Genomic DNA, 24,551 nt, shown 5'->3' on the forward strand with positions numbered 1-24,551 from the left:
TGTATATAATAAACAGAAAATTCAAGTTTTTTCTATAAAATCCTCTATTTGTTTTTCAAAATTATTTATATGTATTCAATTATTTTTAAATATTTTAAAATGATGTGAATGTTTTACAATTTCTGATAAGTAAGCTTATTTTTTTATATGAGAGCAGCAGTAGAGGTCATTTACTTACGAAAAAGTTGCCATGGTATAATAACAATTTGCCATTGCAAAATCCAATTTGCCATGGCATATTTGTACCATTTTTACAAAAAAATTACGAAGCAAGATAGAAAAACGAAACACATTTACTTTTAAACGTATTAAATACTTTAACATTTTTAGATAGTTTTCATTTTTCTTAACTGCGTAAAAATATTGGTTGAATTTGCCAAAATCTGGTATGGTAAAAGGAAACCGTCAGCTATTTTAACATGATTGATATTCTCATGGAGATAGAAGTTTATTCCAGGCTTATGTCTGTAGATCAAAATGTTACCGCAGGCATGCTATAGTACTATTGATTAATTATTTCACATGACATCGTGCGCTTTGAAAGAAATAATTTAAGTGACACTATAATTTGTAAAGTGACATGCTCTCTATGAAGTTATAACTTTGACATAAGATATATTTACCTGAATAAAGTACTAGAAGCAGAAGATATGAAAATGAAGTATCTATAAGTTTCATTATATAAAAAAGAGAAAATTATCTTTACTTTTATTTTATTTTCTGTGATTACATATTTTTAGAAACGTGTGATTTAATTTTAGATGTAATTCAACATGGTGTGCTTAGAATGGAATAAGTCACTCATCTGATTTGAGTACAGAAACTGCAAACGCCAAAAGCAATGAGTTGGAGACTTGGAAAACGCGGGAAAATATTCACACAACTTTTTACCGTAGTACATTGGCAAAGTAAGTCTTCCAAACTGTTATTTTTTTTGAAATGTTATTGCTATCACGCGCAAATATCATTTTATTGTTTTTCTTAAACACTATACTTTATGGATTCAAATACTTTAAAACTTTTATTTCTTAAAGTACATGTTTAGCATATTTTCTACGATATGCTAACATTCATGGCTTAATTTTAGAAGTATACTGACGCAATATCAATTTCTTTTATAAAAAATGAAAACAACTCACCATGCGGTTTTACATGAAATGCATTAAAATTGTTAACAAATAGAGCAGTTAACTGGAATATCTGCTGTTGATGTTTGTGCACAGCATGTTAGCTGCCTGAAACTTGTAAATGTCATTATCTTAAAACAGGCATAATCGTTGTTTGGTAAAATGCACGCATCATTGTGGGAAGATAGTTAAACAAAAATGTAAACGAGATCAAAACATTCATTAATCTTCAGATCTTTTCCAGCATTTTGATTCTTTAAGTGTACAAAACAAATGTTAAAATATCATTACATAACAGTTTATTTGTCTAAATTAATGCTATTTTGCTTTTATCCAACCGTTGGTGAAATACTGCTAAATCAGGCGATCTTAATGCAAGTATACATATATTCACCTAGAGAGCAATTCACCTCATATTAAAGACAGAAATTAATTTTTGTTTAATGGTAAATGTCTCAATCTGATTGATCAAGCAGATGCAATTAGCTAATTGACTAATAACATTTCTTGTTTATCTTCAATACGTTCTCTACCTTCAATGTTAATTGTTCAGTTAATTTAAATTTTATAGAATAAAAAATTGAATTCGATTTAAGAACTTATTTACCACACACACAAACTCACACAATTATAAATCAAAAACTAACTATACGTTTCTCAGTCGCTCATTACGAACTAAATATTAAATACAGATGTATCACCCTTTATTGTTATATTTGTATAAGTAAATAACGTCCAATTGGAGCATATCGTATTAGGAATTTTATGTGTTATTAATTTAATTTGGACTGTAGATTTCAGTTATGTTGTCACAGATAAGCAGCACGTTTGCCTTAAGATATTAAAAAACAACATTTCATATCTCTATATTTGACCTTTTCTTTGATAATGGTCATTGCTCGAGGACATTTGTTAATTGTTATTGCATCCATATAAAACATTAAAGTATCACATTGGTAAGTCAACTGACCACAGAAATATAAAGAAAGTTTTTTCCTATGTATCTTCTTATTGTAGAAAAATATTGGTTTTATAAATTATCATTTTCAAACGTATAAGAATCTTTATATTTACCCAATATTAAAGGTATATTTTAATCAAAGAAAGTACAATTTAATCATTGTGTAACCTGTGTTACGCGAATTCAATTGCCACATAACTGCCGAAACCGACATGCAAGGACTTGCTTTACTGTCTAACTGTCTGTACTTCAGTCTGTTCGTCTCTCTGCCATTGTAACAGAAAATGTTTGGAATTATTAACGCGGTGTGTTTGCAAAAACAAACCAGAAATTGTAATGATTTGTGGAAATCCTGGCCGCAGAATAGCCAATATAAAATCAAATGTGATAGAACAGACCTACCCCTCTCTTCACCTCTATTTGACATCTGTTCTCTACAATCACTCCATCATTCCGATATATTCTGAATCAATTTACTTTTATCATTTAGCTGGATCTAGTGTCATGCCTCAGGAATTCGAAAATCTGATATAGATATGGAACCATATAATGATTTATTGACTATTAATTCTCAGTATATATTGTCTTCCTTTATTATTCCAGTATTGATGGTCGGATTGATGAAGCTGTATAAATTTATCTATAATAAACTTAGCCTAAAACTCTTGCGAGGAAAATTAATTGATGTGTCGTTGCCAATTCTGGAAGCATTTTTTCTTTACACATTTGCCTTGATAATATTCAAATATTCTGATCTTGTTTTTATTCTGCCTAACCAAACATTCTATTTGTGTAACACGTGTAATAGCGTAACAATTTCAAAGATCAAACGTTTCAAATATATTTCATACATATTTCAAGAAAATATTTATTGAAATACGCTGTGGTCTTTGTCATCATAAATGTAATATTTCGTGCCGTTTTATTTAATTTGTAATTATATTTATATGTTCAAAAATAATGGTATGAATTTATCAATTCACGCAACATTATTAACTCTTTCAATTAAAACTGGAAGGAAAATGTCGAATCTTATGGTATATAAACATTCACTCTCAGCGACTCAGCTTAGCATATTTATATTGAAATCTTATATTGTTCAGAATCAATGTCTCTAAAACAGCACCAGCACTATTGTTCAAGACTAAATACTAAGTCATTTGAGGGTGTACCAAAAATCGTGTGCACGAAATTATTATTTGAAAGCCTCATTAAATGCATTTAGGATGGCATTCCAACGTTACTTGTTGATATAGGATTAAATAAGTCCAGTCAAAAGAGCTGTTTAATGTAAAGTTCGAATATTGAATATTGCGTAAGCAAGAAATAAAATATTTATAAGTCTAAATATCTAACGTTATGTTTATTTTAAAGGCTACTAGATTGTTTTTGTATTACATATGCTTCGGAGATATACAAGATGCGCATAGTGTTGGAAATAATAATATTTTTGTTTGCTTCTTTCCTTGTTTTCAACTTTTGGTTAAGAAAACAATTTAACACAACATGTGGATACAGCATGCAATGCAAGTTTAAGCTCTACTCATCTTCATTTTATCAATGTCATGTAATGGATAAACATCCTATATGTGAAAATCAAAATTATGACATTGACTACTACGAGGGTGCATAAAAAATTCGTATACTAATTCAATAGCGTCAAAACTACTGCGTCGGTTTGAATATGAAGTACTATTTTACACATGTCAGATGAAGACACAATTTTTGATTTTCAAAGTTAAAATCTGATACTACTGTTACCACAAACCTTTTTTTTAACGCTCATCACTTATATGACGTCATAAACCGTTAATGACGTCATGTTACGGGCATCCGTTCGAAAATGGCGTCACACAGCGTCAATGAACAGCGCACATAACTCGGAAAGTCTTTTCCGACATTCGTGAAGATTTGCAAAGAGTTAACGGAGAGGCTGCTCTGTGAAAAGGTGCCATTTCAAAGTGGATGAAGCGGTTTAAAGACGGTAGAGAGGCAACTGAAGACGACAGTCGTGCAGGTAGACCAGTGACTGTAACAGATGAAGAAACAGTGGCTGCCATACAGGAGTACATACTTCGAGATAGAGTGTGGAGCACGTAGCAAATAAGTTCGCTATGTCATATGGTACAGCTCAATGCATTATGACTGATAGATTAGGAATGCCCCGCGTTTCAGCAAGATGTGTGCCTCGTTTGTTGACGCCGGAGCAGATGGGGGTAAGTGTGAAAATGTGTCTGCAGTATCGTGAAAAAGGCGATAACTTTCTAAAATAGAGCAAATAAGAATCCCTAAAGAAAGCCCAACACGCCAAAATTGAAAATGTTGCAGGCTCGGTTTGATTGAGCCTGTTCATGGACGGTACTGTCAAGTGCAAACTACCGTCAACGCCCCTAGCACCGGCTTAAGCAGAATTCAACATGAACTGGTACAATTTTGAATTTTAAAACATCCGCAGATGTGTTCATATGGCGATAATCATGGAACCTTCAATGTGACACGCAAGTGTCATTCCATGAAAAGCAGCATATGTTCCCCCAAGTAAAATAGGGGATCAAAGGTTATGAAGCCAGCATATCACAAAATATGATCGAGTGATGATATCTATCATTCTAAATCGAGTGATAACATGTGATGAAACATGATTTCACTTTTTTGAATTGGAAAGCAAACGTCAGAGTTCTGTCTGGAAGTATCCTTCCTCGCCTTCCCTTACAAAAGCGATAATTTCCAAGTCAGCCGGGAAGGTTAGGGTCATTATATTTTGTGATACACACGGTGTTGCATAGTGCTAAACCACTTTGTTCCTCCTAAAACGACAGTCACTGGGAACTATTATGCAACATAACTTAGAACGGAACTCGTGGCGGCAATAAGGAGAAAGCGCGTCCGGATTCATATTAGGTATATCACGACAACGTGCCGAGCCATTCAAGCCACGTTGTCATGGATACACTAGAAAATCTCGACATCGAACTGTTACCGCACCCACCCTACATCCCGGATCTAGCAATTTGTGACTTCTGGCTGTTTCCAACTTTCGTGGTACGAAATTTGAGTCAAGAAAGGAACTGAGGTGTACCGTGGACAGACAGCTGCGGGAGATTTCACGTGACGGGCTACAACACATGTTGTGACGGGCTACAACAGGTGTTAGAGTCATGGGTCGAGAGATGGGACAAGTGTAAATCGTGCATGGGACGTTACTTTGAGAAGAAGTAATCATTTTAGGTACTTGAATTAAATCATTTTCACGCTATTGAATTAGTTTACGAATTTATTGAAGCACCTTCGTATAACTGATTAAAATATGCACCAAAAACATATGTATGATAAATCTCAAATTTTCACATTCTGTCATTCACATTAGAGAGCTAATAAATTGGGCATTTGTAATTCATTTTACTTGTTTCAGCTGGTGATTATATATTGCAAACGTTAAATATGTACCTTTACAATATATTTTATTGTTGATCTTTGTCCATTTATTGCATATTACCCAAGAAACTGAATATGATATATCATTTTTATAAACAAGACTTGATTGAATTTAGTTCTTTATTTTTTGTTTTCGTTTCAATTTTAATACCAATAAAATTCTTCTTTTTTTTGTAATGTTCGAAATTTGTATCTATTAAGTAATCATTCGCATTGGGCACACTTTAAAAAAACAGAATCATTTCAATTACATCTAAGCGATGTTATTTCCATAAAATTTGTCCCTGTGGACTAAAGAATCATCGATTAACAACTTAAATTTCTTATGAACATCTGCTTTTATATGGTAAACTGCTTCCCCACAATAATTATATTAGTCTAAACCTGACATTTTACACAAGTACCAGAATGTTTTATGGGCCTCAGGATCTCGATAATCCCATGGCGACTTCTTTATGTATTACTTCCAATTGAAAATATGGGATTTTCTCCACAATATGATGTTATTCAATTTAAGAACGGTTGTGCTTTGCAGCATTTTCAGAATTCCTTCAGACATTTTCACATTTTTTTATATTCATTTTGAAGGGAAATATTGCTTCATATCGATCAGTAGAGAAAATAGCAAATTAATCGGCTAAAATCATTTGATAAATCGTATGTTCATGGATTCTATCTTATTTTGATAAATCATATCAAAAGTAAAAACACACTTAACGTTTGAAAGTTAAGATAACATTTTAGTTGGAATAATTTGCAAATCTATAAAAGCAACGCAACTTGGAACAATTCGGTACTGTTATGACAAGAGTGTGACCGATTATTATAAGCACAATAAAATCTATCAAAACAACAAATGATTAATCTCTAGAGAGAATAAACGGTCGTCTTAGAACGTGTTTGTAATTACATCTATCTCGGACTGCCTCATGAATTGTCACCAGGGTAAACACTATAACCAGTATTTCTCGAGACATTTACCTTGAGATTAGACGGAAATTGCAGCGTAGCTCCGCGTCGAACAATATCAATAAGTGTGTGTAAATTTGCAAAATTCGTAACATTTACACTGTTTTAGGAACGTTATCGGGCTTTCAGTGCTATTCAATACAGAAGTGTTATATATATTTCTTTGGATATGAGAATATATAATTATTTCTATTAAATAAGTTAAAATGAGTTTTCCATCTCTTATTTTAGCAACAGCTTCCGGAGAGAGGTCTGCAGCCAAGGACGACGCTAAACGGGAAAATGAACAGTTATGTGCTGAAATAGACAGCTTTGGGCGTGAAATTAAAAAGCTCAAACAAATTGTTGACCATTTGTCAAGAGACTATGAAGATTCTAAAGGATATGATCCACTAAGACGGTATGAAAAATTAAAAGGAATGATTAAAAGGACAATAATGCATTTAAGACTAAATCCAGACGAGCCAAACACGGTTCAAAATATTGGTGTTGGAGGATTAGTCCAAGGATGCAAGGACTTCAGCCATCAAGCCGAAAGTGCCAGGAGAAGAGAAAACAAATATTCTAGTAAATGTTACTTTCTTATTTTATGTTATTAGCGTTTTCTTACTGTATTAACATATTGTGCACGTCTTTTAGCTACATCACAGTTTTTTAAATTAAAAATTTTTGTTGGACACTTTTATACTTTTGCATAAACTTTTATATAACGGTTTTGTTTTTATAATTCTATGATAAAGCATTCTATCTGATTGATCGGAAATTATACAAAATACATAATAAAACCAATTATCAACAAGTACTTAAAAGAAATTTAACTAGATTAAAAACATTTTTATACCAAATATAAATATAATCGAAAATATATGATTATGGTTGAAATATTAAAATTTGATCGAATTTTGACAAATAGAAGAAATGAATTAATATTGATTCGTCAGCAAACTTTTGGTACATATTTGTCCTATACAACAAATAGTTTAAGTGTCGGGCATATATATAAAAACCATACATAATTGTTAAAAAGATTGATGTTTTCATATCCATCAAAAGCAGTTATGATTTCGACAAAGACTATTTTTTTAAACTATATTTGAAGAAATTTTTTGAGAATATCACCATTAAGGCCATATAGCGGATTATCACTTGTTTCTGAGCAGTTATTTATTTTAATGAGGAGTAAGCTTTGCGATTGCAGTAAGCAAAACTGAAGATAACACATAATACAAATTGATGTAATGATATACTTGTGAATTCAACGTGAGTGGGAGAGACGAAATGGCATTTTCCATTTTATTGAAACATTGGGAAAGTCTTGCATGATTGTACTTCGTTATATTATATCTTCATTGAATGTTAGTGAAGCAAAATTTATCCTTGTGGGAAATTTAAATGCCATTTCGTATTAAGTTAGAGTACTTTAAGCCAAGAAATCATTTCATGTTACAGACGTGTTCCATTATAACTACTGCATATTAAATTTGCTATAATAAACACTACGCGTCAATGTATACGTATATACCGAACATGTTATTCTAAATTAAACCTTTGCTTAAATGTTAAATTCAATGCAAAACTTCTGATTTTTACTGTGTAACTATGGTTTTTTTTCACTCACATTAATCAAGACTTTTAAAATTAAAACAAAATTGCGATGTATTTAAATAAGTAGTACTTTGCAAGCGTAACCAAAATCAATTTTAATTTATCTTTAATATAGAGGTATATACATGTAGTTTTATTATATATTCCTTTTGTCAATACATGATTGACTTAAAGAAACATATTATAAAATTTCTTACAACCAAATTTCATAGTGTTGCAAAAATAATTGCGCCTAACCGTATTCTTCTATCGTTTCAGAGATGTCAAGACAAGAGCTACAGGACGAAAATGTCCAGCTTTCAGATCAAGTTCGAGAACTACGTCGTAAATGTTCTATTATACGTGACATTATTGATACACTTCACAAACACTATGAAATGTCAAAAAGAGCTCCTGTTATGCGGCGATATAACATGCTTAAAGTAATGATAAAGAAAGTTATACATGATGAATTGATATAGATGTTGTTAAAACAAAAATGCTTTTGGTGCAGTCGTTATATTTCAAATGATAGTGCATTTACATACATGCATCAATATAATCGTTGTACAGTATAATTATGGCTTATTGCTTGAGTTTACAGCATTTGGAATAATATGTTATATTCAACAAAAGTCAATTTTGAACTACATTAATTAGGTATGACTTATTCTGAAACAACAAAGCTACTTTTGTAATGAATGCTTTTATAATTTAATAATTCGTTTTTATGTGTTATTAGTATGTATTATATATATGTTCATATTCAGTTTTATCTAGCTACATTTAATAAACATATACAGTTTAACAACAGTTAAAAGGCAATATTGGATATAAAAGAACCGTTTCTTCACAAATTAATTCTCAATTGAAAGAAAACGCACAAGATTGTCCTTCAGACATTATTGATTTGTGATGCTAGAATAGTTGTTATATTTGTTTCTCAATTTTAATACATTTCATATATGCTATATAAATGTCATAAAGAGCTACATATAAATGTAATAGACCTCTGAAATTGTCTAACATTAAGTGAAAAAAAAACTTAAAAATTATATACAGTATGATAATAAACAATGATAAACAAGTTTCAACTTGTAAGCAACAGTATGATGATTTCTATACATATATGTTTGAAATCAAAAGAATACATTGGTTTAAATAAGGCGTTGATCGTGATTTACAAGTGTTTTATGACATTGAAAATGTAAACCGAATAAAATAGATAATTATTGACGTTCTGTGATTGAACACCCGTATCAGTCTGATAATATGTTATATCAAGCGATATATTCTTTCAATTTAAAAAAAACCTTTCTGCGATATTTCATTTTGACAATAGGGGATTTGATTGTAAAGATGCTAAGACATGATAAAAAAATAAACGGTAAAACTTGAGTGTCCTCTCTAAGTTATTGTTATTTTTTGATATTATTCTTATTATCTTAAACTATGAATATGTCAGTAAAGCATAACTTCGTTTAGATACAATCAGGTCGATATCTCTTCTTGCTATTTTTTCAATTATTTATTGTGCCGAAATGTCACAACTAAAGTTTATTAGCCTGATCATTATCATCCTAATTGTTGAACATTATTATATTATACTATATATATAATACAATTTTATATATATTTTTTGGATCCAAATGTGTTTCTGTCCTTAACTTAAATATTTGTAGAATCTGTTTGCTAAAATTAGATGAACTTAGAGCAAATGTACTAGGCTCAGAAACCTAATGTTGATTAACCGATACACATCTATCTGACCAAAAGGGAGATAAATATGACTGCCGCAGTATAAAAGGCTACAGCGAGTATTAAGACTTTGTTGATCGGGCCTGCATATTATAAGGTCAACTTGTGCGTATTTCACAATTTTCGTATTCAAACTGATTTGGATTATTGAATTTTTAACAATAGAAGAAGGACATTTTAAGGAATGAAACACTTCATATTGAACTGTTTAACTTAATGATCTTTAGTTATACAGTACAATACGCACACAAATTGAAATCTAATCATTAACCAGTGCAATTTCTAAAGTTATCTGTCCAGCTAACAAATTAGAACTGTCCATTATCAACTTAATAGAGAAAACAGAATCCCTAAAGAATGTCCAACACGGCAAAATGAAAAATGTTGCAGGCTCGTTTTGATTGAGCCTGTTCATGGACGGTACTGGACAGTGTAAGTTACTGTCCACGTCTCCTAGCACCGGCTTAAGCAGAACTTAACATTTAAACACGATAAAAAGTGAGGCATATCAAGACCAACATATAAAATATTGTCAGCAATTTATATAGTATAAAGTCTTAATAGTCATTGAAATTACTTCTCATATAAATCAAATCTCACTTATCGCTATCTTAACAAAGCCACAAGAAATCATTTATGAATATAGGTTAAATTTGAGGTATTCAACACAATCTGGGAAAATAAAACATTGCTCACAAAATATTCAAGCATTTCTGAATAAAAGTCATTAAAACAACAAACAAACATGTACTTAAATACACAAGCTATGATTCAAAAATTATGCAGTAGAACAATATTTTTGAGCAATTGACAGTTATCATAATATAATAATAATTGATTTTTCCTTTCTTTCATTTTGGATCATATGCTGCTATACTAATATAATATAATCCAAAGTCTCAGTCACAATGTTTTTAAGAATGTAGAATTTTCCGTAAGATTCGTTGGTTATTGATTACACATGTACGTGTGAAGAAAAATATAAAATGAAAAACAATTTTGGCAAAGTGTAAAGGTGTTGTTATATTGAACTCTAAAGTTACCATTTACTCTTGGATGGATCATATTTATGTCATTCTGGCTATATACTCTCGTCAGCAACTTGTAAAACTAATAATTAGATTTGACAGCTTTTTCTTTCTTTGTGACTATATTCAAAGTTCAAAAATGTGTCTTGTGATTTCAAAACGATACTGGTAAAAAGAAAAGTTTATATGCATTTAAAAACTATTCTTAACATGTGTCTTAATTATTTAACACTGTTAAAAATATTTTCGCATGTCTTTAAAGTTCGCCATGCCTTGTTTACCATTGTCATTTGTTTAAACAGCATGCCTCCGGATATTTGCTAATTTGCTTTCTTTTTTATATAAAAAAGAAAATTGTCTTAATATGTAAAAGCACTACCAAGTGTACAAATGTATAAATAAAATATTAATATTTAATTAAGCCTACTTCATGTACCTTCAACGCAAAATTGATGAATTATCCCCTACTTCGTTAAAAAAAACGGGATGAAATTATGGTGACACAATAATCATAATTTGCATCAGCAACTCAAAAAGTATGTTTAATTGTAATTATTTATATTTTTTTAAAAAATACCTATATACTTTTCTTAGATTCGGTTCATGTGTTTGCTCGTCGGGAATAGTGCCATTAAAAATGACAAAAGTTATTCATATGCAATCATATCGCGCACAAAATAATATAATATGATACATATTACTTAAGGTTAGTATATATGATCATCATTGATGATTTTTTTTAAGTCTACGTAAATTATTTTCTTTGTTTAGCTTTTATTATATTTTAGGATCAAGATAAAAAAACGATCTCTCGGACAATAGACTGGAAGATATTGTAAATGGTGAAACATAATGTGTTTCTATCAAAAATACTCCATAAAATGACAACATTGTCTGATAAACTCTAAGAAAGAACACTATGATATATTTATAATGTTTGAAATAAAACATGCAAGTTCAAAGGTGTAGGTATGTTCATCTTATGAAGTAGACTAAAATAATTTCATTGTGGATGATTCATCAGGATAAGGTGTTAGGTCTGTGGACACCAATGTAACGGACAAATGTTAAATAGTAATAAGATAACAGTCAGGTTATTTTCCATTAATGATTTTTTTGGTTTCTTATGGAAATGTAATGGATAAATGGTGTTGGCACAATATATATATACTTTTGATGAGTCACTTCCAGAATTTCTATTACAATTCTAAAAATAGGTATGTGAACGATGTAACCGTTGGAAAAACAATTTTATACGATCAAATTAGTGTATAAGCGATTAATAAATTAAATTATTTATTGCTGTGTTTTTACATTTCTATCAAGATTTGTCACCTCACCCTCTGCATCCTGTTAAATGTAAAGAAATATATAATTGTAAGCGAGTGCAGTTCATAACGTTAACAGCCACATGTTACATAACACTGCCAGATGTTTTGAAAATTTCCGACATTTTCTTAAAACTTGCCTGTCATTGTCTGCGTTCAATAATGTAAAGTAGGTTATGTTTTTAATAAGTTCAGAAAGTACAACACGTTATTTATTAATATTTTTCATTTTATTATTCATTATTTAATTTTATTTTGAAAAATGACCCAATATTGAAAGGTTTTTTTAACGCTTTAATTTCAATAAAGGTATAATTTGCAAAATAAACCAAATTTTCTATTTAATTCCAGGTAGACCTGGTCCTTATCTTTTACATAGTAAGCACATAAGTTGAATTTGGATAATATTTTTTGTTATTATGCATCTGAACATAAGTGGAGCATTATTAACATGAACATTTACCACATGTCTATGTAATACAAGAGTACACAGAACATAAAACTATATATAGTCTCTTTATATTTTATACAGTCTTATGACCAATAACAACAACATAAAACATGTGTAATTAAGCACCTAAATTTGGTACCACATACAATTAAAAACAAAGAGTTTTTACTATTACAATTCCGTTACACAAAACCATTTTCGGTCTGTTTTATAATATCATATATGCAAATGGGGCACTGCTATAGTATCTATTAGAATGTATGTGCAAATGTTAAACAAGAAAACAAATACATGTAGAAAAATATACTCATCCTTTCACCGTTTGAAGCAACATTTGTTTTCTTTTATTAATAAGAACAGTGTTTCGTAAGTAAAAGATTGCTTCAAATATATACATTGATAAGTTTCCAATTTCTTCTTCATTTTCGAAATGCATTAGTCCAAATCATCAAGGTAAATTTAGTCTCTTTATACACAAGTAAACATTATATGTGTTTCATTATTCAGTATAAAGGGAAGGGAATCCATTTGCAGTTGTTACTTTTCTATCGTCATAATATAAGGCTCTAAGTTTATGCCACCTGCAAGTTTCAAGTGAGGAAACTATGAGGCAGTTCAGCTTTAAATGATTCAATATCAATTAATAATACAAGATAATCGTGGAAGCCAATAAATTTGTCTTTAACTACACTTAAATAATGTTACATTGTTACCTGGCAAAGTCATACGTCACGAGACCCTAGTATAAGGACTCGTATAACTAATCTCTAACTATTATTACCCATTAACTATTCTGACATACTATACATTTTTTTAGTTGAATATTTTTAACCAATTCTTCTATTACATTTACAATTCTTCTACATATTAAATTGTTGTCCCTAGTTCTCAATAAATGATATTAATCAACGTTTGCACTGGCCAGTTTTATAAAAGAATTACAAGAATTTTTAATTCTCAAATTGTAAACTAAAAAAACAGGGGCATATTAATAGTTTAAACCAGCGACGACTAATTAAAAACAAATATCACGACAATCGTATACAAAAGACTAAAATGGTTCAAACCCTTTGATATTTAAATAACGTTGACATTTTTAATAAACTTGCATCATGTCAAATAAATTTGAACAATATATCTAATCTAAATCTAAAGTCAAAATCTTAACTAAATTCTACAAAACAGCATCGAATTTCTTATCATTATTCAGCAAACGTGTGATACATACACATATTTTATTTTCATGCAGTAAGTTTCTTTTTAAAGCTTCGTTGTACAATTTTGTGTTATAAACTTTGTATGCATTGTAAAACATTGACATGCACATGCTAATTGTAAGATATCTTAGGACATTTGTTTGATATTATCACTGAAACATAGGAAACCTGAAGTCGTAGAAATCTATTTCGTTTAGTTTTATCATAGGCTGCTTAAATGTTCACAAATACAATTAAGTTACTAGACTCGATCGAAATTCCTGCTTTGGATTATAATTGCTCTAATACTGACAAGTGCAGCAATAAATTATGTAAAGGATGCTTGATTGGTTTTGAAACGCACGATTATTTCTATAAGCCATGTCTGGAATACATAAACTTGTTTCCTATGTAATCATATTGTTTGTGTTTTTTCAGACAAGCAAAAACATAAAAAGATTTTCCTATTTGCCTTACACTGACACTGAGCAAATTGGTAATCATATAAATGGAAAAACAGCGAAGCAGGTTGGCTAATCTATTGTGATGGGTAGTGCACAATGAGGCTATGCGGTAAAAGTTTGTAGCTTGGAAAAACCCACATTTGTCGAGTTCCGGATAACATGTATTTTGGGAGCGTTGTTGCACAATTATGCACGGTTCGAGTTCAAATGCACGAAGTCCGACATACTCGGGTGATTGATTACAAATCATTTATACGATAAACATGCGATTATTCGGTTATTATTATTATAAAATGTACGAAACATTGATACCAATTCACATTCGTACAAGCTAGTAATCTTGTATTATTATTATTATTATTATTATAAATAAACTGAATTATTAACGTCAAAATTATTTTAGTATAAATATTCCTTTTTAATGTCATGCATACATCGATATAACAATGCAGCTAAATTCCATGCATGGTTATAATGTGAATTGTTTTGAAGTATATTTACTTTATTTCACATTTCAGCATCTCAAAATTTAAACTATTTTAATCAATTCTAATAAATATAAAAGAAAACATTATTTTTTCAGAAGCAAAAGCAATGCGCTATCTAAAACTTCCGTAAAATATAATGTTTACAATGCACATATGGATATTGTTTATCACAACGCAAAAGTATACATTTTCCCGACAATGTTTAAACTCTCTCAATATTTCATATAACGTGAACAGAAATGTGTTGGCGTTTCTTCGACATCCCTTGGCAATTGTATTATGTATTAGCTAGGGTTGACCATAAATTAACTCCAGTAAAATGATGTGATTTTGGCAAGGACTTGGCATAAAGCTTTTTCCCAAATTGCTTCTGGCGTAATTATATCATTGTCTTTTTAGTCTAATTACTTTTACTATTGGTTACATACACTAAATAGACTGCATGTCAAAGAATTGTTATTGTCTTATTTCTGTTACGCATTTCAAATACATTTTAATGTGTTATTTAACATGTGTTATTACTAAATAGATAATATTATTTTTTCTTGTAAAAGGTAAAGACATTTCATAACGTGTCTTACAAAGTAATGCAGTAAGGAAAATATAAAATCAATCACAGGACAATTTAATGTTATATGAACCGAGAAATCGATGTTTTTCTTATCTTTTGTTATTTTTGTTCGATTTTCTTTTCATTCATAACACAGTTATATCCTGTGTACGGTCCCATCCGCTGGGTTATAATTTGTCATTATTTTTTTACGGGTATAGCCAATATTTTGTAATGACCCTGAAGGCATTAACCTATATAGTCGCCATATAGTCGCCATATAATAGAGAAAAGCGAAATATCTAAAGAAGGCATACAACGACAAAATTGAAAATGTAACAGGCTGCAAGTTACCGTCCAATTCCCCTAGCACCGACTTAAGCATTTCACAGGAAGACCGCGATTCGAATACAGGACAACTTGGAATTCAGATTTGAATACCACCAACTGAGCTACCTGGCCGCTTATACACTTTCGTCCCTGATTCCCTGATAAATAACCAGTTCTGTTTTGCACACACATGCTCGCAATCACACACGCACACACACTGACACACACTAGCGCGCAAACACACGAATACAAAGATAAATGATACAATTTATGGAAGATGTTTTATAGAAATAGTATTTCAACATTTAAATTGGTAAATATGAAAACATTTCATGGGCAAAAGAACGAGTAAATTAAAAAGAAATGACAAATTGTGAACAGATTTTAATTACAGCACAACAATCTAAAAAAATAACATCTTACGCAAATAAAACCCAAGAATTAATCAAAAGAAATATAAACACAAAGTATCAATTAATGTCACATAATTACTTTTCAGGTCAATATTTTGCCCTCAGATGAAGCATAACTTCACAGTTTTGAGTTCCTACACATACACACATTGTATTCAAATAATTGATAAAGTCTCAATCAACCCGAGCCTGCAATATTTTCAGCTTTGCCGTTTTTGGCGTTCTTTAGGTTGTGTTTTTCACTATTTTAGATTAATTATGTAGTGAAAACTTACTCTCTCTCTCTCTCTCTCTCTCTCTCCCCCTCTCCCTCTCTCTCTCTCTCTCTCTCCCTCTCTCTCTCTCTCTCTCTCTCTCTCTGAGGATAATATAAGAAACATGGAATTTATAAAATTTCATATTCTCGTTATCCAGCGCCCCAACCCACACATTGTGTTATGCTTTGGAACCAGCTTCTTTGTAACATTATTACTTCGATCTTGGTCAATTCAAACAGGCGATGATTAAGATATGAAATAAATTGAATAAAGTTGCATTCAAATTTAAAATCTGTTGTGCTTTTTTTTCACTCGTAAAAAAACAAAACAAATGTTAAACCGACTTAAATTGCTTCAAGATCTCTTACTTTCGTCATAATGTTCATTAATTTTCTTTCATGATTAAATATGTCTCCTCACAAATGACTTACTTCAGTAATATGTAAAAGTATATAGAAGTTACCCTTTGTGTCCCCTAGCATCGGGTAAGCATTAAAAACTTACTTTAAATGACAAATTGAGTTGAATTAAAATATACTTGTCTTTGCAGTTCTTTGTAATTGCAATAATGTTGTCAGCAACCAGTTATTAATAGAGACTTTAATCATAAGACATGTCTGGTTAAAGTATATTAATTCTTTATGGAATTGAATTGCCATGCAATTTGAAATTTTATTAAATTTAAGTGTGTATGAAATATACAATAAAATTTAATTAGCAATACAATAGATTAATAAATGTTTACATCAATTTTACAGGCAATATCGTAATCCCAGGAGATTTTATTTAATATTCAACAATAGATCAAGATGGAGTGATATAAAGTGAAATAACGAATTTTGAAGAGCAGCTGTAAGCGTGCAAATTATATTTTATGATGCATTACACTAAAGAATGACCTGATACAAGCACGGTACACACAATGATGAAAACTCAAGATAATAGGTAAGTTATATCTGGAATATTAAATGTTACCAGTTGAAATAATTTATTTCAAACTTTTTTACATTGAAAATATATTTACCGTTTCGACAAAACAATCCAGTGAGCGACAGCCAATAATAATTTTGGATTTTGTATGCACAAATATTATGAAATATATGAACCAGGATAATTATACTAAAATTTTGATAAATTTATATGGAATATATGTTTTTGCAGACAATCACCTTATATATTTTTATATTTTGTTTTATAAACTGTTTCATGTAAACAATATTATATCTCAAAATATCTAAAAACTATAATTTAATATGATGTGCACTACCGAAACCGAAAGCAGACAATGTCTGAATAGCTTAATTGCCCTTTAAGGTGGTACATAGGTTGTATAATTTTTGCAATGTATTACATATTCATATGCAAAATAATGCCGAACCAGGAAACATATCTATACATATACAATATTTAATTAAAACGTCATTTACAAAAACTACTTCAAAATTAAAATTAATTATATTCACAACAAATTGGTTATTTTTATCTTTTATTATATTTATGTAGACAAACAAATAAGTTAATATCACACGCATACAGTAATTACGAAAACAAGGTTTGTTGAAATTGATATTCTGAATCATCTGTGCTCGTTTCAAAACAACTATCATATCAATAATTCTAACCAACAAATCAAACTTGTTCTGATAATTTGCTAGAAGGTTTTTTTTCTATTTAATCACTCTTTACAGAAAAAAGAAAACATACTACCCGGTATTAAGTTAAATTTAGTAAAATTTTATTTCATACATAAAACACATAATTTTTACATAAACAAATCTACACATTATGAAGAAGTGTCGGGCCAAAGGTTTATGTGGCATTAACGGGACCCTTTATTTATGCACTATTCGACAAAACACGAATTATTCCGTTAACACAATGAATATAGCTACACAACATCCAATGGAAACGTTCATTGTGTCATAAAATCCAGGAATCGAAACAAATAAAGAACACATTATCCAGGTTTCCAAGCACAGGGAGTAGAAACGAATCCGCTGATATGTGTTTTATTTTAAGATCCTCTGAACATATTCAGATAGCAGATGGTTATTATTTCCTTTATAAAGATTATTATTTACTTGAATTTATCAGCTCCTCTCTTCTCTCTTTAATTGATATGCAAACATTTCGTCCCTTTATGAAGCTAAACATTGTGGCTGTTCAATTAATGCATCGGCCAGTTCTAAGCAGCAGCTGAATTTGCCGATTTGCCAAAATGTTTGAAATACTGATTAGTGAATTATCTGTCAAATATTGCATGTCATTGTCTCAATGTCAGTGTTAGCTAATAAATGATTTGCAACCAAAACAACGGCTTTTGCTTATGTTTTGTAAAGGATAGTAAGACGATTGTTCTGACACAGATATTCTTCTCATCGACACGTTATACTTAAAGTACAATTCAGCAATGTACACATGAATCCCGCGGCATGTTTGTTGTATTGAAATCTTGGAATGAATTTTTTTATAAATACAGCGACATACTAAAGAGTTATGTCATAAAACTTGGTTCATCAACTATATCAATTCGTCATGTATAACTTTCTTTATCATTACTTTAAGCATGTTATATCGCTGCATAACAGGAGCTCTTTTTGACATTTCATAGTGTTTGTGAAGTGTATCAATAATGTCACGTATAATAGAACATTTACGACGTAGTTCTCGAACTTGATCTGAAAGCTGGATATTTTCATCTTGTAACTCTTGTCTTGACATCTCTGAAATAAAGAATATAAAGCGGGTGTAAACGGTATATACATACATCATATATTGTGGAAATATTGCACTCAATTATATTATGATACATGTATTGTACATTTAAAAAGCAATTATACATCACAATTTCCATTGTATGAATATTAACGTTTTTTATACATGCAAGCACAATTTATGAATTTACCATTCTTGCCAACATACTGTGTAAGTTTTTTTCTTACTTCATTTATTTCAAAGAATGAATGTGGTTCAAGTTATTGTGGAAAACATGAACAAACGAAACATCCTTTCTGCATAGGAAATGTTGCTTTTACTACACGTATTTATCATCTATCAAAGTAAGTTTATTAGAAATTGTACACATCTGATAAATCTAAATAAAATCTTTTTTCATAGTGCAACATTTGCTAGTTTTCTAGTCTCCTTGTAAGAGTTTAAGCAGCACGCATATTTGTATATCCTAACCTTTTGCCAGTGAAATCGTCTGATATACACATACCATTATCTTGTCTTAGTCCGAGTGATAAGAAAACGTCAGGTTTAGTAATGGCTTACAAACGATAAGACACTGAGCTTATTAAAGAAACTTGATAGCGTTGTATTAATCGAGAATTTCTTATTTATTGGACTCCACGTATTGTACAAGCTACCAATAAGCAATGACATTGATACATTTTGTAACGGGACGTTGGAATGTCTGCAGTCTGAACCAAATTGTGAAATTTCTTATTGCCTTTATTGATAAACATTTTTGTTCTGTAAAACTTTCCAAATCACGTGAACATTTGAATGTGTAATGACTTGTATTAAGCACAGCATTTTTATTCCGAATAATTCAAACCATAAACAGTTTGTAATATTAACCACAACACATCCTATGATTTAATTAAGATATATACACAAAAGTTAGTTTATAAATGACCATTATTCCATAAAACTGAAACTTATTTCATTCAAACATAAGTAACAATACCGATGATATTGGTTTGCAAAGACCAAAGGTTTTAGATCTAGTGACATGTTATAAAATGGGTGGGGAATGAAGTCATCAGTTGTGAATTATAAGCATTAATCTAGAGTATATAATAGAGCAGCAACTGTGGTAATAACTACTTTTGATGTAGAAATATAAGCATGTTTCCCATCGATATAGTACAGTCCTTCTTTAATATTTAATATAATACATGAATATATACGACGTGATAGCTAATTCTCGTGTTTATTTTATAACGTTAAAGTAATTGGCTTTTGTTTCATTGGCTATATTTCATTAAAATGTGTGAGAAGCAGTCTATGAAATCCAAATCATATGCGAAGTGAGGGCAGTTTTAATTTTAATGTGAGATGTGATGTATATAAGGACATGTTCACGTCGCGGAAATGGCTTTTGATAGTAAATAAAAAAATAGATTTTATTTACAACGACTTTAGATTTCATTGTTTCCAGTCAAATGTTGAATAACAAAATTTCTATAGAACATTGAAAATCGCCAATGTTTAGATTAGTAATTAAATGTTAAAGTTTCTAAGACAAGTCCTTTATGAAAATATGAAAACGTCCTACAAATTCGTACGCAGTATGTGTTGTAAAATATTACCTTAAGATTCTTGAATATTGATAAATTTGTGATAAAACATTAATTAGTTTAAGATTCATATCTTAACGTATCACAATTTTATAAGGACAAAAATATATAAAAGTAAACTTACTGGCATATTTGTCTTCTCTTCGCCTGGCACTTTCGGCTTGATGGCTGAAGTCCTTGCATCCTTGGACTAATCCTCCAATACCAATATTTTGAACCGTGTTTGGCTCGTCTGGATTTAGTCTTAAATGCATTATTGTCCTTTTAATCATTCCTTTTAATTTTTCATACCGTCTTAGTGGATCATATCCTTTAGAATCTTCATAGTCTCGTGACAAATGGTCAACAATTTGTTTGAGCTTTTTAATTTCACGCCCTAAGCTGTCTATTTCAGCACATAACTGTTCATTTTCCCGTTTAGCATCTTCCTTGGCTGCAGACCTTTCTCCGGAAGCCGTTGCTAAAATAAGAGATGGAAAACTCATTGTATTCCAATCGAATATTATAGTATATATTAATGTGTCTTTCTTAATATTTTCCCTTTTATTCACGTGGTAAAAATACTTAATTATAAAATATATAAATATAAGAAACCATCACTCCATTTGAATAATGAACCACGAATAAGCTCAAATAGTCCATATGTTTCACTTAGGCATATTTTTGCAAAGCAACTTACGTCTGTTTCTTAGATAAAGTCAAAAGGAACTCTAATAACGATGTTTTCCTCCGTGAACAATTCATGAGGCGGTCCGAATAGGATCTAATTACCAACTGTTCATATGAAAAACATTGTCTACTGCGGAAAGATTAATCCGTTATTGTCTAAATGGCGTCTTCAGTTTTTGTTACATCCATCATGGTATGTGTTGTATTAGATTGAAAGAAATACGTTATGGCAATTGGAAACGCGATTTCTAATTGTTTAATCCTACAAAATGAATAAATCATTCGTCAGTTTTTCCATTTCTGTTTTAAGAAACGGATTCATCAATAATACCATTATGATTAAAACTTAGAAGAGAACATTTATTTGTCTTGCTTTATCTTAAGACATATTTCTCCCAAACGAAATGAAAATGAAATGTGAGGCAATAACATTAATGTCTGGAGCCATTCCGAAAATGTTTCTGAAACTGAATTGTCTGTTAATTGAGTAATGTCATATTCTGGAGAAATCCCATATTTTCAATTGCTCGGAATAGACAAAGTCGTCACACTGGTACCTCGGGAATCTTCAAGCATATAAAATATATTGCTTTCATGTAATATGTCAGTTCTCTCATATATTGACGGCGGCGACATAATTTATCATCACAAAAAGTAAATTTGTACAGGGGAATAAAGTCGATAGTGGTCTTTTAAAATCCCTTTGGAGCGATTTGATTGTACTAACGTCACTTGTATGTGGGGAAACAATAGATACGCCATTAGAAAAGCATGTGCCATGGAACAGATTTGTCCGTAAGGGTTTGGAAAATAAAATGATTCGAGATAATTTGTAACATCAAAAACCAATCTTGAAGGTTTGTTTGAAAAAGAGATTTATTATGATATTTTGTAATCGTGTTCGAAGATTTATACAATTTATAAATATTTATGAAGTGTTGAATTCAATATGCTTAAATGTATGATTTCTTCACAAAAATACACAAACAAAATTGACTATGATCTAAGTCAACCGTTTTTAGTTTAATAATTTTCGTTGTATTTTGACTCAATAACTTAAAAACTAAAATATGAAATAATTTATAAAGTTTATTCATAATTGATGTCAATAAATCTTAAACATGTAAAAGAAAGTGCAATTTAAAAATTATTGAATGTTCCAAGCACTATTCTGTACAACATTATTTTACTTGATCTTGTAATTTCTCCTGACATGAAGTAGATTCGCATATAAATACAATGTCAAAAACATCAATAAACACATCATTAAGCCTTTTTTTATTTCATCTGTTACCATAATATCATATCAATAACATTACATTGCTTGTATTTAGGAAATTATAGAAAACGAAAAAATATCAAGATGTTTGATTGAGAAATGCATCCATTGCTAATGCCTGATATAGATATTAACTTTCACTATATTTGACTTTAGGTATGGAGGTAAAGATGCCACCAACCGGTTAATACATAAAATGATGTCACATACACGAGTGAGGTCAAACACACACAACCAAAAAAGCAAACAACCTCTATAAATGCCACTAAACAATCAAACACGCTTTTACTTTAGACTACTAAGGCATAATGATAGAAGATATCTTGTATCTTGTATTTATTATTTTTCAATTGTTTCTATGCGTTTCAACTGAATTCGGTACAATTGGAAATAAAATTAACTTACATTCTGTATCTTCTGTTTCTTCTTTGTTTGTTACACGAGTACGTATCCAATTAACACATAATGAAAATAAAGATTCACTCCTTTCCATTTTTGAAGACGTTGGTCATCATAAAATATTCTCAAATGACGTTTTCCTTGATATTGTACAGATGAAACCCACTATTTATCACACCCATCCTGTACTGTCTATAAACATTTCTTCTGAAAATTAACCTTTAATCAACTGGTTATTCAAATCAAATATTACTTTAGCACCGGACTCGTGTATGCATTCCATAATAGGCGATTCTATATCAACAACAGTTTTGATTTCTAAGACAAACTAATTTTATGCCATAACGATGTTACCTCGTGATATGTAGAACAAAATACAGGTTTTATATCAACCTGAATATAATGACAAAACAACCGTGTACCTGCAGCTATATTTCCATCATCATATGTAAACAGCTGTCGCTCCTTTCATCAATACACCGTCTATAATAAATAACATGAATGTACATGAGGTGATTCATTTACAGTATCAGCTTCCTGCTCTATGTATATTGAGTTGAAATAAATATATTTATACGTTTAATTAAACGATGCTTGTATTAAGGTTAGATTGTTAGAAACGGTCAGAGAGCAGGTCAATGTCTTACAATATTGGGTGAAATATGAAGTTAACAGAAACCTATTCAATGTTAAGTTTAGTATGTATTGGCTATGTTGAACATATCTGAAATGTCATATTTCTTCAACTGGACTGAACGTTTTAATGTTGTTTAACATTTCGCGGGACAATATTTGGCCGTAGGACCTCGGACGTGATTTGTTTCTTTAATTCTTTGAAGGCATCGTGTGTATAACATATACTGTTATACGTAAATAAGCGTACATTTGAAGTGGTTATTTCGAAACAGACGAACTACTTTACATAGACTATGTATCATAAGTAAGAATATTGAAACAAATAAAAGCTTTTTGACAAAATGTATTATCTGAAATTATTTGTTTTTCCTAATTTGAATTTTATACTTGTCTCTTTGCTATGAAGCAAAATATAAGGCTATTGTATTGCTAAACAATGTGCGATATTGGCACAGTCCGCCTACGTAGGCATTACATGCGATCGACCGATTGCATTAATAAACAGTTAACACATTTGTAAAGAAGATTAATGTCCTTATAATTGCACAATGTACTTTGTTGCGAAATAATTCCTTTAATCGCATCTTTTAGTACTTAAGGAAATTACCAATAAAAGAGTTTAGATTTAAAAAAGAATCGTTGTGAATTATTCATCTTACCATAAATCATGACAACTATGTGAATTACTAGAAACATGTAGGCTCTTCTAATCTGTGTTGATTGAAGACGTTTTTGACAATAAGGCTCGCTGTACTAGATTTGTTTAAAAATACAGGGAACACAATGAGTTTTCATTTATGTCTTGAAAGATATATTATAATTTATAATATCAAACACGAACATTGATTTATAGATTTACACCCTATTTGTCTACCTTAATAACTTCAAACAGTGGCATATCAAACCATCTTCACTACAAATA

At 30.4% G+C, this 24,551-nt stretch overlaps 2 protein-coding genes across 3 annotated transcripts; one reads left to right on the forward strand and one right to left on the reverse strand.

Moving 5' to 3' along the window:
- The first annotated feature begins 595 nt into the window (after positions 1-595).
- Positions 596-9,470, forward strand: LOC132716858 (uncharacterized). Its single transcript, XM_060700188.1, has 3 exons — positions 596-908; positions 6,724-7,059; positions 8,356-9,470. The coding sequence occupies exons 1-3, from the start codon at positions 842-844 to the stop codon at positions 8,556-8,558; spliced, it is 606 nt and encodes a 201-aa protein (XP_060556171.1). The 5' UTR covers positions 596-841; the 3' UTR covers positions 8,559-9,470.
- Positions 9,471-17,130: 7,660 nt separating this feature from the next.
- On the reverse strand, positions 17,131-23,453 carry LOC132716869 (uncharacterized). 2 transcript variants are annotated; one of them, XM_060700198.1, is made up of 3 exons: positions 23,000-23,453; positions 20,771-21,106; positions 17,135-19,062 (listed from the first exon to the last, which is right to left on the reverse strand). In XM_060700198.1, the coding sequence occupies exons 1-3, from the start codon at positions 23,085-23,087 to the stop codon at positions 18,860-18,862; spliced, it is 627 nt and encodes a 208-aa protein (XP_060556181.1). In that variant the 5' UTR covers positions 23,088-23,453; the 3' UTR covers positions 17,135-18,859. The 2 variants fall into 2 exon arrangements, with proteins under 2 accessions (XP_060556182.1, XP_060556181.1); XM_060700199.1 differs by lacking the exon at positions 23,000-23,453 and having other exon boundaries at positions 17,131-19,062; positions 20,771-21,146.
- Positions 23,454-24,551: the final 1,098 nt, after the last annotated feature.

Source organism: Ruditapes philippinarum, unplaced genomic scaffold (assembly GCF_026571515.1).
Source record: "Ruditapes philippinarum isolate M1 unplaced genomic scaffold, ASM2657151v2 ctg318_1_1_1_1, whole genome shotgun sequence".
Lineage (NCBI taxonomy): Eukaryota > Metazoa > Mollusca > Bivalvia > Venerida > Veneridae > Ruditapes > Ruditapes philippinarum.

Excerpts from the sequence above, each read along its gene's own strand:
- LOC132716858 (XM_060700188.1), top strand. The coding sequence starts at position 842 with ATGAGTTGGAGACTTGGAAAACGCGGGAAAATATTCACACAACTTTTT. Across the intron at positions 909-6,723 it reads TACCGTAGTACATTGGCAAA|CAACAGCTTCCGGAGAGAGG; the intron begins GTAAGTCTTCCA and ends CTCTTATTTTAG. Across the intron at positions 7,060-8,355 it reads AAGAGAAAACAAATATTCTA|AGATGTCAAGACAAGAGCTA; the intron begins GTAAATGTTACT and ends CTATCGTTTCAG.
- LOC132716869 (XM_060700198.1), bottom strand. The coding sequence starts at position 23,087 with ATGGAAAGGAGTGAATCTTTATTTTCATTATGTGTTAATTGGATACGT. Across the intron at positions 21,107-22,999 it reads AGAAACAGAAGATACAGAAT|CAACGGCTTCCGGAGAAAGG; the intron begins GTAAGTTAATTT and ends CTCTTATTTTAG. Across the intron at positions 19,063-20,770 it reads AAGAGAAGACAAATATGCCA|AGATGTCAAGACAAGAGTTA; the intron begins GTAAGTTTACTT and ends TCTTTATTTCAG.